Source organism: Gopherus evgoodei, chromosome 2 (genome assembly GCF_007399415.2).
Source record: "Gopherus evgoodei ecotype Sinaloan lineage chromosome 2, rGopEvg1_v1.p, whole genome shotgun sequence".
In the NCBI taxonomy this organism is placed as follows: Eukaryota; Metazoa; Chordata; order Testudines; family Testudinidae; genus Gopherus; species Gopherus evgoodei.
Genome location: NC_044323.1, coordinates 59,487,225 through 59,505,037, shown reverse-complemented (window position 1 = coordinate 59,505,037; position 17,813 = coordinate 59,487,225). Strand labels below are relative to the sequence as shown.

The 17,813-nt window shown below is 40.8% G+C and overlaps 1 protein-coding gene across 1 annotated transcript in view; it reads right to left on the bottom strand.

Annotated features, from left to right (window-relative positions):
• The window catches only part of SP4 (Sp4 transcription factor), a 44,570-nt gene that overhangs the window by 4,437 nt on the left and 22,320 nt on the right, over positions 1–17,813 (bottom strand). Inside the window, exons 4-5 of the mRNA XM_030550732.1 lie at positions 2,885–3,116; positions 2,444–2,643 (exon numbers count right to left, since the gene is read on the bottom strand). Of these exons, the coding sequence (XP_030406592.1) occupies positions 2,444–2,643; positions 2,885–3,116 (432 nt within the window). The remainder of the gene's footprint in view (positions 1–2,443; positions 2,644–2,884; positions 3,117–17,813) is intronic.

The window sequence follows — 17,813 nt, the reverse complement described above, 5'->3', positions numbered from 1 at the left end:
CCATCAGCCACATGGTGCATCTGAGGCTTTAAGAGGCTGCACAGGTTGACGCCACTCCAGTTCTCTCTTACTCAGCAACAGAAAAGCCCGGAACAGAGGGGAAGGAGGGCAGAATTTGAATCCAAATAGGGACCACACATCTCAAAGAACCTCCAGTAATCCTCCTAGTTCCCTCCTGGCCTCACCAGTACTGGAACACTGATCTCCTCCACCTCTCCTCTCGCCCCCCGATCCTCCTCCCCACCATCCCAGATCTCCTGACACAAGACCACAGCCGACTATGACACCCCAACCCGCGCCCTCTTCACTTGGCCTGGTATTTGGTTGGGGATCATATGCAGACCAGGCCTGCTCTGCACCCATCCGCAACATACTCACTAACAGCAGACGCTAATCCACTCACACTTATTATTCTGCTAAGTGGCATAGCTTTACTGCCTGGGCCCAACACTGCCACATTCCAACAGACTGTCTTCATTTCTTCTCTCCTCAACTACCTTCTCCATCTCCGCCAATCGGGCCTGGCACACTCCTCTATCTGTGTTCACCTATCTGCGTCCTGCGGATGGCTTCTCTGTCTTTACTCACCCAAATGACCTCCTGATTCCTCAAGGGCCTCCTCAATGTTATTCCTTTTGTACAAAGGCCCACCCCACTATGGGATCTCAACTTTGTCCTCCGTACTCTTACCAAAGTCCCTCGCTACCTGCTCCCTCCCTCACCTCTCCATGAAGGTCATCATCTTGGTGGCCATCACTTTTGCTTGCTGTATCAGTGAACTGGTAGCCATAATGGCAGATCCACCGTTCACTGTCTTCCATAAGGACAAAGTATCCTTATGTCTACACCCCAAGGTTCTACCCAAGGTGGCTTCCTCCTTCCACCTCAACCAAAGTATACACCTTCCAGTCTTTTACCCACACCTCATGCCTCACCCATGGAGCACGCTTTCCATTCCCTTGATGTCTGCAGAGTGCTCACCTTTTATCTACACTGCACTTGCGGCTTCCGCAAATCCCACCGGTGCTTCTAAGTGGATCTCCCGCTGCACCGCGAACTGCGACGAGCTAGCTGGCATTCCACTTCCACTGGGAATCATGGCCCACTCCATGCAGGCATACGCCGCCACGTTGGCCTTCGTCACCAACATTCCACAGCAGAACATTTGTTGAGCTGCCAATTGGTCTTCCATACACACCTTTCTCCACTCATTTCGCCATTGCTCCCTCTACAACGATGAATGTGGCAGTCGGTCATGCTATCCCACAGACTTGGTCTTTTCCAGAGTCCTTGCGCCTACCTTCATGGTGACAGCTGCTTGCTACTCTTCCATGTTTGGAATCCACATAGGAACCAGCATCAAAGAAGAACTTACTGACCCTCCGAAGTGTATATGACAATCTTCAGAAGTTCAAGAGCCAGGATGTGTGTGGTGGGGTGGTAGGGCTAGGGCTTCTGCCCCACAGGACGCACCTGACGGGGCTTGTGGGATCCCTTATTTTAATGTAAATCCTCCTCTGATGACTCTTGCTGCTTGTCCTCAGAGGAAGGCTATAGGGGAGGCAGCAGGGTCCGCAACCAATCTGAGTTCAGCAGTGGTGTAATTAATCAAATACTGTCCAGCTCCTCAAAATATGGACAGATTACATTTCCATTGCTAGACCACTTCATGGGATCCCTCATTTTAATGTAAATCCTCTTAGCTGTTTGCTCTTTATCTGGCAATGGTGTCCTGGTCATGACCCCTCATGGACATCTACTTGATAAAATCCACAAACACATCTTTATTTCACAAGAGTTTGCTCCCCAGAGAACGATAAGATCTAGTATCTCAGCACACCTCTAAGCAACTGCTGGGGGCATGTTGTAGCAATGCTGATATATTAAATTCCAGGAGTAAACAGGCAAATTCTGGCCCCATGACAGGTTTTAAATACAGAATGGACATACAGACAACTTAATCTGAGAGCAATGGAGGGCACACAGGTAAACAGACAGATCAGTAATGGATGCCCACAAACAGTGTGGGATAGCAGCTGGAGGACTGCTACAGTAGTGCACAGCAGCACTGTGTGCACATGAACAATGCACCACACTAATTCACTTTGCATTAAACATAATACACTTTGAAAGAGTATTCCAGAGTTTCTGGAGTTACTACACTCTAACAAATTGTGCTGTGTGCATGTAGACATTTTCAACCAGAGTTACTGTGGATTAAACCCCTGTGTAAAAACGCCCCAAGGCTTTGTCTTGATTAGGAAAATTGATCAAGTTTAGGTCAGGCTTTTAGCCAATGCATGCTAGTTAACCAGGTCCTAAACTCAATCTTTTTCTAATGCAGATGCAGGGAAACAGTTTGAAACTTGATTTAAAATCACTGTTCACCGATAGTCACCGTCATTAAAGGAATTACTCTATCGAATACAGACAGTTGATTAACCTGTATGGGTTCTTCTATGTCTTTGCAGCTCATCACTCCGTGTAAATCTTTTGCCACAAAACATCCAGTTGCATACAAATGGTCTTTCTCCAGTATGCCAACGAAGGTGTGCCCGGAGATGAGATGTTTTCCCATAAACTTTTCCACATCCTTCAATATGACAGATATGCTGCTTCTTTTTTCCTGGCTCACTGCTGCCTCTGACAGGATCAAAAGTTAAGCAGTTAGGTGATTGTATTTTAAAATATTATCAGCTCTCTAAGGAAAAATATGAAATTGTAAAATTAAGTTGATTATAATCTTCTTTCTGAATAGAACATTTACAAGCATGATTTCCAATGGACATGATTAAAAACATGACAGTAATACAAGGAAAAAAAAGCTCCCAAAATAAGGCAGGCCCACAAGATGCCTAAAGTTTAACTGACAAACTAACATTACCTTCCTTCTCCTTCTCTACAATTAGGACACGAGCAAGCAACTCTTCTTAATCTCTTGCCAGGTTGTATTTCCTGGTCAGAAGCTTGCTGGGCTTGTTGTAACTGCACTTGTGTGATCTGATCAGGACTAACAGCACCAATTGCTGCATTAGCAATACCTCCTACGGCTACAGTTACAGGAGCTATTGTGGCTTGTTGTACTTTCATGCCTCCATCCTGTCCTTGCTGTTGACCTGTAAAATAAGAAAGTCTTTGTAAGTTTTAGTGATCATCTCAGAAAGGTCACAACATAATATTTTATATGACTTTTGTTCAAGAGAATATCCACTGTAGGTGGACGAAAACTGCACAAAAAATATTAAACCCAGTTAGTTTACTAGTGTGCTTTAGTATACTACAAACAGACTTTATACACCACTTTAGAGAGCTCTGATTAATGTAATTCATTATAAAAAGAGTACAGTAAAGCAAAATGTGTGCTCTCAATATGAGATAACTAGTTTTACAGGCATCTTCTTTTTTAGAGAATGAAGAGATACATCAGAAGAAGATATGTAACAAAGCATTACACAGAATTCATTTTCTACTGTTGATACTTTTCCCTAGAATAACCTTGGAAATCATATTCCTACTTAAAACTCACACACATTTATTTTTTAAGTTATTTTATGGAATTAACCTACTATTTTTGCAAGCAACTGAGTCACAAACTTCATTTATACATAAAAATATGTAGTATCTTGATGCATTCCATTAGGATTTCTTCAAAACAAATTTATACTGAAAGAACATTAATGCTGCAAAGTCAAGCATGTAAAAGGTAGGAAATGCCAGAATTAAGATTTCCCATGCAACCTTAAATCAGCCCCAATGTATGGCTGAATTTAAATAATCTTGAATTACATGTTCAGATAGTAATTATTCTGAAAGAATTATGAAATTATGGCACTTCCTAATTTTTGAGTGCTTGACTTTGCAACCTGAACAATATACTTTTAATGACTTTACTGAAATTACCAGTTATTAAAAATGAAAACTGGAAAAATTGAAATTCCATCATATGCAACTGTAATGACTACCTTACTCCAACCACCACACAGAGATAGTCAGCACAGTTTGAATTCCAGACCTTAAGATCCACAGTGCAAACTTCTACCATTAAAGGTAAAAGAATAACTGGTAGCAGTAACCATATGCCAGAAAATTACACAAATGCTAGAAAACAGTGAAATGTCCAGTATCAGGATTTTGTCCCTGACTCTTCTCTAAAGGTGTTAGAGTAGTGGTTACAGATAGCATAGCCAATCACATAGACTTGGCATGTTCAAAGTGAAAGCCACTGAGGCTTAGTGGATGACAGATCTGCCATAACAAACGGAGTTTCTAGTCCCAGCTCTGCCAGAAACGACTTTGCAGTCTCTGTGACAGGAATAGGAAGATTTATCCTTCTACTTCTTACTTTTATGTTAACCTCTTTTATCATTAGCCTAGTTATCTGAGAGTAAAGTGGGAACATGTCATCTTCTGGATTTTTAATTCTGACTATTAAAGCTGGTAGACAGTCCTTTTCCTTGGGACCGAGGGAGAGATGATAGGTGAAGGTGAGACTTTAACCTTCCCCTCAAACTACTAATAGAATCTATTAAAATTTGTTGAGAGTGTCAACAAACATGTGAACCAGGGTGATCCAGCTGACAGTGTATGTGGACTTTCACAAAGCCTCTGACAAGGCCCTATATCCAAGGATCTTAAGCAAAATAAGCAGTCATTGGATAAGAAGGAAGGTCTTCATGGAACAGAAACTGATTAAAAGATAGTAAACAAAAGGTAGGAATAAATTGTCAATTTTCATAAGGGAAAGAGGTAAATAGCAGGGTCCCCCAAGGATCTGTACTGGGACCTGTACCTGTTCAACATACTCATAAACGATCTGGAAAAAGTGGTGAAAAATGAGGTAGCACAGTTTGCAAATGATACTAAATTACTCAAGACAGTAAAGTCCAAAGCTGACTGCGAAGAGTTACAGAAGCAATATTATAAGATCTCACAAAACTGAGTGACTAGACAACAAAATGGCAGATGAAAATCAAATGGTAATAAGCACAAAATAATGCACACTGGAAAAAATAATCCCAACTATACATAGAAATGATGGGTTCTAAATTAGCTGTTGCCACTAAAAGAGATGTTGGAGTCATCACTGATAGTTCTCTGAAAACCTCTGTACAACATCTAAAAAGCTGATAGAATGTTAAGAACCATTAGGAAAGGAGTAGATAAGAAAACAGAAAAATGCCACTATAAAAAAATCCATGCTACATTTCGAATACTGCATGCAGTTCTGGTCACTCTATCTCAAAAAATATATTAGAACTGGAAAAGGTACAGGGAAGGGCAACAAAAATGATTAGGGGTATGGAACTGCTTCCATATGAAGAGAGATTTAAAAAAACGAACTGTTCAGCTTAGAAAAGAGACAACTAAGGGGAAATATGATAGAAGTCTATAAAATCATGGTGTGGAGAAGTAAACAGGGAAGTTATTTACCCCTTCACATAACACAAGACCAGGGGTCACCCAATGAAATTAACAGGCAGCAGGTTTAAAACAAACAAAAGGAAGTACTTTCTCACACAGTGTACAGTCAGCCTCTAGAACTTATTGTCCAGGAGATGTGGTGAGGGCCAAAAGAATAACTGGGTTCAAAAAAAGAATTAGGTAAGTTCATAGAAGACAGGTCCATCAATGGCTATTAGCCAAGATGGTCAGGAATGTAACCTCATGTCCCTACACAACTGACTGCCAGAAGCTGGGACTAGATAATGGGGGATGGATCAATGAGAACTAGCTCTGTTCTGTTCATTCCTTCTGAAGCATCTGGCACTGGCCACTGTCAGAAGACAGGTACTGGGCTAGATGGACCACTGGCCTGACCTAGTATTCTTATGTTCTTATAAATACAAAACAGAGGTTTCCTTTTAGCCCAGGCGGCACAGAGTTGGGAGGCTGAGGGAAAATTTCTATAACATCATTTTGGTTCACGTGATGGAGTAGACAAACCCGCTGCTTCTTCAATACTGATGAAAGCAAGAATGTAAGCAAAGCAGCAGCAGAAAGGAGAAAGAACCATAATTCTGCTGGAAAATCAGAAGGATAGAAGAAATAAACATTTTAGGAGATGGATCTTGAAGGAAAGGTGCAACAAAAGTGGATTGATTAGAAAAAGGGTATTTTAAAATCTGCTTTAAGGATCAAGCAGCGTAAGTATCCCCTAAAGCTTTGCTGTTACTACTTGGTAAAAGCTGACCAGCAATGTGCCCTTCACAAAGATCACTGGAATAACCTGTTTAAAAAAAAAAAAAAAAAAATTCCAGCACTGAATCTATATCACTGTTAAGGTTGGAGAATAGGTCCCAGAAGGGGCTGGGAAAGTGTGCCAGTTTAGAGTGCTAGCAATTGGGGTTGTGGGGAGAACAGTGTGAAACAGCTACACTCTTTTGGAATGAAACACTGAAAGCAGGCTTTCAGAGCAAAGGATGGAAGTGAGCAGACACTCTCATGCAGCAGCGGCTCCAGGCACCAGCACTCCAAGCGTGTGCCTGGGGCGGCAAGCTGCGGAGGGCGCCCTGCTGGTCCCTGTGAGGGCGGCAGTCAGGCAGCCTTCAGTGGCGCGCCTGTGGGAGGTCCCCGGTCCCGTGGATTCAGCAGCAATTCAGCGGTAGGTATGCCGAAGCTGCAGGACTGGCGGACCTTCCGCAGGCAAGCCGCCGAATCCACAGGTCTGGGGATCTCCCACAGGGAAGCCGCTGAAGGTAGCCAGCCTGCCTGCCTGCTTGGGGCGGCAAAAAAGCTAGAACCGCCCCTGCTCTCATGGGAGGGCCTAGATGAAATGGATTGGGACTGAAAAGCTTGTATGTATCATCATCATCTTATAGAAGTCCTCTCCCCTTCCCCCTCACCTCATTTCAATTCAGAGCCATCCACGGCTTTTTTCTCCCCAGCACGCTCCCATTCATGGCATCTAGATACATACACCAAGGGTTCAGATTAAATTTAGTCAGGTTCTCACAAAACCAAAAAAAGCTGAGATGGTAGATTCCTAATGAGAATATATCTGAAGCTCTGCATTCACTTCAGAGTGTGATTCCCTAGAAATCTGGTACCATTTTGCACTTCAACAAGAACTGTGAATACTTAATTACATTTTATAATTTAAATGTGCAAAATAAATGCAAGTTAGGCTCCCTGTAGCCCTTTTGTAACTTTTATGTTGAAATGTTCCCAAATAATATTAAGTTGCTGAAGATAAGGGTGCAACAAAACCCAACTTAGTTTTCAGGTTTGAGACTCTAGGTCAGTTAGAGAAAATGTATTTAGTGGAGGACCACTAGACAACACTATGAATGATACAAATTTTATTAAAAAGAAAAATGATTAAGCAAACAGGCACACAATAGCTACTTACACAACTCTACAATTATACTCTCACTCAAAAATGAAATGGTGCATGAATTGGTGATCAGTTGCTGACAAGTTTCAGAGTAGCAGCCGTGTTAGTCTGTAACTGCAAAACGAACAGGAGTACTTGTGGCACCTTAGAGACTAACAAATTTATTTCAGCATGAGCTTTCCTGAGCTACAGCTCACTTCTTCGGATGCAAAGAATGAAACACACAGACAGGAGATATTTAAACATACAGAGAACATGAAAAGGTGGAAGTATGCATACCAACAGGAAGAGTCCAATCTGTTCTAGTTGCTGACAACAGAGTGAAATACAGCCTTATAATCTTGGAACCTAACAGTACCCTCTTGATTGGAGCACTCCTTCAATTTAACAAAACTACTCCTTTTATACTCTATTATAATACTAATTAATATTAAACTGCTCTTTACCGTAATTATATATTCACCACCTTTCATGAGGCAAAAATTCCCCAGTACAGGAACCCTGTTAGTCCTATGCGTTCCCTAGTGAAGAGAGTGAGTTGCGGCAGGATGGGGAGTAGTATAATGCCAGGTGTTACAGAGAATATGGGTTGCTGGACAGCCACCCAATAGGCAGCTCCAAGGATGCTGCTATAAGCTAGAGCAGCCACTGAGGTTGCTCCAATTTACAGTGGGGTCTGTAAAGCCACTTCTGTCCCTCACTTGGCCTGTGACTGCTGTATCATAGCTCTTGGGAGGCACACCACTAAATATGCCCCTACAGATAAACAAGTGAGCCAAGCTACAGCTGTTGTGAGAAATAGTTTTGAATTTAAAATTAGCAATAATGGTATATCAGCAGTCTTGTTTATAAAATGGATGCTGTCAACTCTTAAAATCTCCTCTTAAAAAAGATGGAGAAATTTTGTATTTCTGTTCCTCACCACCAGAGAGTAAAATATACAAAAGGGCCTAAGAGGTTTCATGAGCTTAAGTCAATTAATAGCTTTTGAATTCTAAAATTTTAGCTATGCTCTTTAGGGCAATAATAGTAGCTTCAAAAATTTTCTGACAGAAATGAGATTTTTTTCATTTGACAGTGTTTTTCATTTAATAAACAATGATTTACATATTTCATATTTGGTATAGCAGTTCTACTGAACTGTAGAAAAAGAGCCACTGAGAACAATATAGTATACAATATAAAACTCCAAGAACACAATATAATAAAATAAATCCAGCTATTGGTGCTCAGTGGTTCTTCACAATGTTGCTGCTCCTGGAACAGATCACTGTTGTACACAGCAAACTAAAGGTTTAGTTAGCAATTCAAACAAGATAATGCCTCATGTTCTTTTGGATGACTGCCTTGATTTTTCCCCATAAGATCTCCGAGCAGGTGAAGAACATTTAATATTATTCCAACAATTCAGAGAAACTATCAACACAAGTTTGTTAATTAGTTCAACTAGTTCAACTTTTTTTTAATATATAGCAAAACATGAGATGATCATGCAGAAGTAGTGGAAAAACTTTTTAACTGGAAGTAGTAAAAATTATATTAACAGTGTTTTTTTTGTTAAATACACTACTTATCACTACATTCTGTGCTTAGAAGGTTCGTTCCCCTGTGACTTCTGAGGGGCAAAATCTAGTATCTTGCTTTACACAAATGGAGTTTACTTGCTCTACCTCCTACTTCAACACTTACACTAATAAAGATTGAGCTACATTGCCTCCCAACTGTAAAATTTGTTTTGTTGCAGGGACAGAGTTAACCTATTATTACCTGCAACATTCTTTTGGGGAAAAAAATTAGTTATTTAAATATTCTGCATAGCGGAAAATAGAAAGACTACAAGGAGTCTTTGTGATCACCAGCAAAAGTAGCAATGCTTGAGGATCTCTTTTTAGTAAGTCTCTCCTTCCAGAAGAAGCTGTGCAGGTTTTACTCTTCTCTACTCTCCTTCTCTCTCAAACTAAGATTTAAAACTATTTACAATTCTCCATCTAGATGTCCCACAACAAGTTCAAGATTTAAGTTCACGTTGCACAAATTTGAAACACACATTGTTATGGGAGTTCAAGTTTTTCCCAACTCTTGCTCACATGCACAGAATTGTCCATCAAAAACACCCTTATGCAAAGAACTTGTGTTTGCAATTCTGCTTCTGAAAATGCATTAAAATTAATAGCTAGAGACACATTCCAATATAACAGCTTTGAGAGGTCATCTGGCTGTTCAACATTAACATCATTGCTGAGTGAAAGTATGGCAGGTATATTAATGATAGAGTCATTTTGGGCACCAGTTGTTTTAGCAAAGATAAAAATCTACATGCAGCTGTCAACTTACTTCATCAACATGGTCATCAAAAACTTGAGAGAGATATTTAATAACCATTGAGACATCTGTAGGGCCCCCACAGAGTCTAGGTTTGCCTCCAATTAGAAATGCAGAGCTGGGTTATCTAGCATATTGAGTGGCAGATTAGCAGTTGTAAACACTTCCAAATTAAAAACAGCTATTTCCTTGTTACATTGTTTTTGTACCTAACAACTGTTTCACAGTTACCTTTTTCCTCTATAGGGCAGGTTGCCATTTAGCAACTTCATCACATACTGAAGGAGAGAGCTTAAATTTTATTGCAATTGTAGATAATTCTTCTTTTTTGATCAACTGGAGTATTTCATATAATAGAAAACAAATCATCTAGAACATTTTGCTTTAGTACTGTAGTAGAAATGGATTTTTGGCAGAAATATTTTTTACTTCAGAATCTGCTGCCTTTTTTTTTAAACCAACATTGCTTTAAAGTCTGCCATACTTGTCTGCAGAATTCACTCATCTAAAGACAACCAAAGATCATCTAATGTGAGAACTAAGCCAATCAAAAGAGTGGAATGGCATGTTCTTCCCTGAGACAACAGTACTATTTGTTTTTCGGAGGGAGGAGAGAGTGGAAACAGGAAACAATTCCTTCTCTTTTCATTATTTCCTCTCTCTTTCCTTTTCCAATGAATTTAGTTCCCTTGTAAAAATCTTTATAAAGTAATTTTGTTGGTCTAGAGGGATGAAAAATTCCAAATGAATGGAAGCAGCTGGTCATATGCCCAATTTTGAAAAAAAAAAAGGGTAACAAAATGGAATTTAAAAAACTATTGTGAGGAAGGAAATGTTTCTCCTCATTATGGCCTATAAAATCCTATCTTTGATACTCTTACATAGTTTTAGGGCTTATCTACACTACAAAATGAAGTCAACTTTATGTAATTCAACCTCAAACCTCAAAATTAATTAAGTCGATTGTGTATGACCACACCAGGCTTACTGTTTCGATGGGGTGTGTCTTCTCTAGCAGTGCCTTCACTGATGCACAAAGCAGTACATCACTAGTAGCTATCCCAAAGTGCAACATGCCGCAGTGTGTTTTGGGAAGTTTGTGCAACGCCTCATGGGACCAAAACAGTGTCATAGGGGAGAATGAGAACACTGAGTCAACATCCCATGATGCACTGTGCTCCCTCCCTCAAATCAACAGCAAACAACCCAGTGGTTTTCGCACCTTAAAACCACCACGCATATGACATAACCCCAGAAGCATGGACCCTGGTCAGTTGTGCACTCTTGCTGTGAGCATCTCAAACACCTCGTGCCTTCTGCAGTATTTCCAGAGTTGAAGTAGGGTCCGCTGCGTGGAACACAGCGATGTACTGCAAGCAGCCCTGCTGCAAGCCATTGAAAACAATAATTCACAGTTGCTGCTGGCAGTCACAGAGCAGCTGAACTCTGTTCAGTGCCGTTTCTGGTCCCGTGAAACAAGTACTGACTGGTGGGATTGCATTGTTTTGCTGGTATGGGATGACGAACAGCGGCTGCAGAACTTTCGAATGCAGAAGGCCACCTTCCAGGAACGTTGTGCAGAGCTTTCCCCTATCCTGCAGTTCCGCAACACAAAAATGAGAGCTGCTCTGACAGTGGAGAAGCGGGTGGTGATCACTATTTGGAAGCTTGCAAATCCAGACAGTTACCAGTCACTGGGGACTCAATTTGGAGTACGCAAATCAATTGTGGGAGCTGCTGTGCTCCAAGTGTCCAGGGCCATTAACTGACTTCTGCTATGAAGGGTCGTGAGTCTGGGAAATGTGCAGGACATAGAGGATGGTTTTGCCGCGATGGGGTTCCCTAATTGTGGGTTGGGCGATAGATGGCACGCATATCCCCATCTTGGCACCAGCCCACCTTGTCAAAGAGTACATAAACTGAACGGGACGCTTTTCAGTGGTGTTGCAAGCACTGGTAGACCACAGGGGGCATTTCACTGACATCAGTGTAGGATGGTTGGGAAAGGTTCATAACGTGCACATCTTTAGGAACTTGGGTCTGTTCAAAAAGCTGCAATCCAAGACTTTTTTTTCCAGAACACTGATGATGTTGAGATGCCTATAGTTGTTCCAGTCTACCCCTTGTTCTCATGGGCTCATGAAGCCATACACAGGCCGTCTGGACAGCAGTAAGGAACAGTTCACCTATAGGCTCAGCAAGTGCAGAATGGTGGTTGAATGTGCCTTTGGTCGTTTAAAAGGGCGTTGGAGACATTTACTAACAAGGTTGGACCTTTCTGAAGAGAACATCCCCATGGTTATAGCTGCCTGCTGTGTACTCCATAATATCTATGCAAAGAAAGGGGGGAAATTTTCCAGGGGGTGGGCAGTTGAGGCAGATCGCATGGCAGCCATTTTTGAGCAGCCAGATACCAGGGCAATAAGAAGAGCACAGCAAGGGATGCTGAGTATCTGTGAGGCTTTGAAAAGCTGTTTTAATTATGAGTCATAGTACTGTAAGCTGCTTATTGGCATTGTGCTCTCCCAAAGCTTCACCTGGCTTGTATCACTGTCCCTGTAAAGCCAACCCCCAATCAAAAGTATGGAATGGTATGTTTTTCCCTGAGACAACATGCCCATGCCCACTGCTTCTACTCAATAAAGAACATTTACTTCTCGAACCCATTTACTTTATTTAACAAACATAAATAAAAAGGGAGAACAGAAAAAAAGGTAACCTTGGGGAAAAGGGGTTGTAAAGTTGGAGCAGGAGAAACATTTTCAGCTGTGTAACATAACACCACATTCTGGTCTGTGAATGGGCACCTTCTGTTCCTTATATCCTGTCCCTGAGTTAAGTGAAAGAGATAATGAACTTTTCGCCCATGCCTCCTGGAACGCTTAAGGGAGGGTGATTCTGCACCAGGCAATGCTGGCTGGTTGTTCACCAGGGGCTGTAAAAGGATTCTACTGTCCTGTTTCTGTTCCTGCAGTTCAACCAGATGCCTCAACATGTCTGCTTGGTCCCTCATAATCCGAAGCATCTCATCCTGCACCGCATGCTCTTGCTCATTGGAAGCTTTCCGGTTCTCCACGTCCATGTCTAACTTTTCGGTCAATGAAATCCTCCACACTCTCAGCTCTGTGTCAGCTGTCCTGGAAGTGTTCATCATCTCAGTGAACATGTCCTCCCACGTTTGTTTGTTTTTTTAAACTCCTTCAGCAAAAGTCTGCTTTCAGGTGTTGACGACATGCTGAAGGACACACTTCCAGCTGTCAGTCATGGGAAAAAATAAAGGAGCCATTGTACATGAATAAAATGTTTTTATAGCAAGACCATTTTCAAAACAAAAACAAAAACCTTATTACACTATTTGCAAGCCATAACGTAATCAGAATCTGTAACCATTACTGCGCTGTTTTGTTGCTCCAGCTATGGTGAGTGGTCCTGGCCCCTCCCACAGGTCATGAGTGACCGCACTTTTAATGAAGTTTACGGCAGGCTAATGTCGGGAGCAGAGGTAGCTAGTCGAACAATGGCCCTTCCCCATAGCACCATGGGAAGCTGTTTACGAACAGGGTGGAGGGGAACATTTTCACTCCCAAATTGCAGTCTTTCTCATGTGGGGCCCCAGTCCCCTATCAGCCTCTTTAAACTACTTGCTGACCCATGCTGAGCACAGTAAAGACACATTAGCATGATGTCCTGCAACCCACAGGGCTCCAGAGTTAAAAATATTTCCTTGCTCTCGGAGCAAATGAATCCACCGCTCACCTGTTTTCCATTCTCCTCCTCCAAAATATCGTCCTCCTAGTTGTCCCTAGACTCTCACACCTGTTAGGTGTCTATGTTGCTTGTGGGTGTGCTGGTAGGGTCACCCTTGAGAATCACATGCAGCTCATTGTAGAACCAGCATGTGTGGGGTTCAGCACCAGAACAATTGTTCGCCTCGCTTGCTTTCTGGTACGCTTGGCCAAGTTCTTTTATTTTCACATGGCTGTGTCCCCCTTGTGTAGCCCTTTTCCCCCATTCCACAAGTGATCTTTGCATAGATGTCAGCATTTCTTCTGCGGGATTGGAGCTCTGCCTGCACAGACTCTTTTCCCCACAAAGCGATGAGATCCACCACCTCCTGCGCAAACCAAGCTGGAGTGCATTTGGGGTGTGTAGTCTCCATGATCAGCTGTGCTCAAGCTGGCATGCTCCCAATGCTGATCGAACAGAAAATGGAAATAAAAAAGTCCTGGGGCTTTAGCAGGGGAGGGGCTGTTTCCTGTGTACCTGGCTGCAGTGCAACAGAATTGAGAATGATCTCCAAAGCAGTCACAGACGAGCATTGTGGGACACCACCTAGAGGCCAATTAACTCATATTACACAACACTGCCATCTGCACTACCTCACAGTCGACCCATAAAAATCAAATTAAGCGCTACGCCTCTCGTGGAGATGGATTACAGAAGTCAACATTCAAGGTGACGTAGGTCAGTGTAAAGGACCCAGTAGTATAGACACATATATTAACAGGTCAATTTAAGGCAGCTTCCTTCAACCTAACTCTTTAGTGTAGACCAGGTCTTACTCTTTGCACAGAAAATAGATTATCAGTGTGAATTCCAAAAAAATAGGTTCATTGTGGATCAGATATTTTCAATTTGTCAACTATCTGAGAAAAGATGGGAATATGATCAGAATCTATACATAGCTTTTATTGAGTTTAAGGACGCAGATGACAGTATCTTGTGAGATGACTTCTGTGCCATAATAAAAGCATTCAGAATCCCTAACAAAAGTAACAGGCTGGTACAACTGTGTTTGTGGTTCAAAAAGTTGAGCATGAATAGGGAATTAAATCTCTGCCCCATCTGACAGCAATACTGTACTAAGGCATTATCCTTAGTATTCTGCCTTTGGAAAAAAGTGGTATTATCACTGCAAAATTCTCAGAATGGGAGTGAATTTAAATGGTCTGTATTAATTTTTTGAATATGCTGATGACCTGGTTATCATAGGAGAGAGAGAAGAGATACACTGCAAAGGATGACTGGAGACCTGAAGAGAGCAGCCAGAAAAAATGCGACTTAAAATCAATGAAGCTAAACTCAAATATATGGTTGTACAATGATGAGAAAATAATGGACAAGCTCACTAAGCAGTTGATGACCATTAATATCAATAGGTTATACAGTTTAAATAACTAGGAGCTTTAATTAACAATAACAATTTGGTAAGGGAAAAAATTAAGGCACAGTTATAGAGTGGGAATGCCTGATACTTCTCTGAAGAGAATTTTCAGCTTCAAACTACTACTGAAAAAGACTAAACTTTCGCTATACAAGACCATTATATGGCCTACTGTTTTATATGTATGAGAGATCCTAAGAACGAAGACACCCAGACAAATACCTTAGAAAATAAGTGTTGAGATTAATTTTTGGGCCAGTTATGGAGAATGGTGTGTGAAGAAGATAGAATAGCTACTGTGGGAGGTCTATGAAAAACCAAATATAATAAATATAATGAAATCCCAATGACTTAACCAGGTAGGGCATGTAATTAGGATGACAGAAGACAGAACAGTTAGCTAAGCTCCTCTTGGAAGGACATCTTTATGGTTTCAACCAAAAAGAAGATGGAGGGATAATACTAAGCAAGACCAAAGAGCTCTTAATATGAATTATCATCAATGGGAAAAATAACCTTCGACAGAAAGAGGTTGGGGCAATTTGTGAGAGTGGCCAAGGACATTTATGGTCTATAGAGTCAGGGAGGAGGAGGAGTTAATTCCCTCCAAGCCAGCTTACTTGTACAATAGATCAATGGCAGCAGCAGAGGAAGAAGAAAGAAAAAACAAAATCATTCAAAAGAAAGGAGTCTGGTCCTCTCCTCTCAATCAAAGACAGTATTACTTTCTTCAGAAGAGGCAGCTCCCCTCTCCCACACTGGCAACTCTCATAACATTTTATATTTTAAGAGACTCACCTGTTGGAATCAGCTTTCATCTTAAATAAATTGAATTCCTATTCCTTGTGGCTGTGGAGAACAGTTTGAAAACATGAAGCGTACCCTTAAGGCGCAGAAACAAGTGTGTAAATAATGAATAGTCTTTTTTTCTTTTTTAAATCTCCTGATTTATGGGACTTGACTAACGAGTTTTGAACCTTTAGCATTGGCAATACAGTCTTTATCGTAAGCACTTGTGGGTCCTCCTGCTGCTCTCAGTTGTTTGGATCACATGCTTAGTCTGAAAGAGCTCCAACCAGACCAGCTGGCTCCAGGTCAAGGCTGCACCAGGAGGGTCATCTTTACCTCAGCAGGGTGAAATCACTTGGCTTATGTCTATATTACAGGCTTTTCTCTGCAGTACTTAGGGGAAAAAATGATGAAAAGTTTGAAATTCAGATTTATCCTGGGACAACTGGGTGTTTTTCACAACATTTCCACAACAAATGGTTCATTCAACTTCTATTCAATCCACAAGCTTAAAAATTAGGTCTGTCAATTAATTGAAGCTAACTCAAGCAATTAATACAAAACAAATTAACTGGATTAAAAAATTAATCATGATTAATTGCAGTTTTAATTGCACTGTTAAATAATAATAGAACACCAATTTAAAATTATAAATATTTTTGGATGTTTTCTACATTTTCAAATATATTGATTTCAAGTACAACCCAGAATACAAAATGTACAGTGCTTGCTTTATATAACTTTTTATTACTATTTGCACTATATAAAAGAAAATAAATAGTATTTTTCAGTTTGCCTCATATAAGTAGTAGTACAATCTCTATCATGAAAATGTGTACCAAAAAAAATCAACATTTTAAAGTTACAACTGCCTCAAAAACAAAAGAAGGTAAAACTTTAGAGCCTACAAGTGCACTCAGTCCTACTTCTTGTTCAGACAATTGCTACGACAAACAAGTTTGTTTACATTTACGGGAGATAATTCTACCCGCTTATTTATAATGTCATCTCAAAGGGAGAACAAGTGTTTGCATAGCACTGTTGTACACGGTGTTGCAAGGTATTTACGTGCCACATATGCTTAACATTCACATGTCCCTTCATGCTTCAACCATCATTCCAAAGGACATACTCCATTTTGATGACACTTGTTAAAAAAATATGTTAATTAAATTTGTGACTGAAATCCTTGGGGAAGAATTGTATGTCTTCTGCTCTACAGTTTTACTCACATTCTGCCATATATTTCATGTTATGGCAGTCTTGGATGATGACCCAGCACGTTGTTTGATTTAAGAACATTTTCACTAATGATTTGACAAAATGGAAAGAAGGTACCAATATGAAATTTCTAAATATAGCTACAGTACTTGACCCAAGGTTTAAGAATCTGAAGTGCCTACCAAAATCTGAGAGTGACGAGGTGTAGAACATAGTCAGAAGTATTAAAAGAGCAACACTCTGATGTGGAAACTACAGAACCCAAACCATCAAAGAAGAAAATTAATCTTTTGCTGATGGCATCTGACTCAGATGATGAAAATGAATGTGCATTGGTCTACACTGCTTTAGGTCATTATCGAACAGAACTCGTCATCAGCATGTAAGCAGGTTCTCTGGAATGGTGGTCGAAGCATGAAGGGGCATATGAATGTTTAGCATTTCTGGCATGTAAATACCTTGCAACACCATCTACAACAGTGCCATGTGAACGCCCGTTCTCCCTTTTGGGTGACATTGTAAATAAGAAGCACACAGCATTATCTCCCATAAATGTAAACAAACTTGTTTCTCTCAGTGGTTGGCTAAACAAGAAATAGGACTGAGTGGACTTGTAGGCTCTAAAGTTTTACATTGTTTTATCTTTGAGTGCAGTAATGCAAAAAAAATTCTACGTTTGTCAGTTGCACTTTCACGATAGAAAGATGCACTACAGTACCTGTACAGTAGAACCTCAGAGTTACAAACTCCTCAGAAATGGAGGTTGTTCATAACTCTGAACTGTTTGTAACTGAACAAAACATTATGGCTGTTCTTTCAAAAGTTTGCAACTGAATACTGACTTAATACAGCTTTGAAATTTTACTATGTAGAAGAAAAAAGTTGTTTTCCCTTTCCCTCCCCGTAATTTACGGTTAACAATAATGTACTCAATTTACCCCCTCCCCGGTTTCAAATGAGGTGTATGGTTAACTGGCCAGTTCA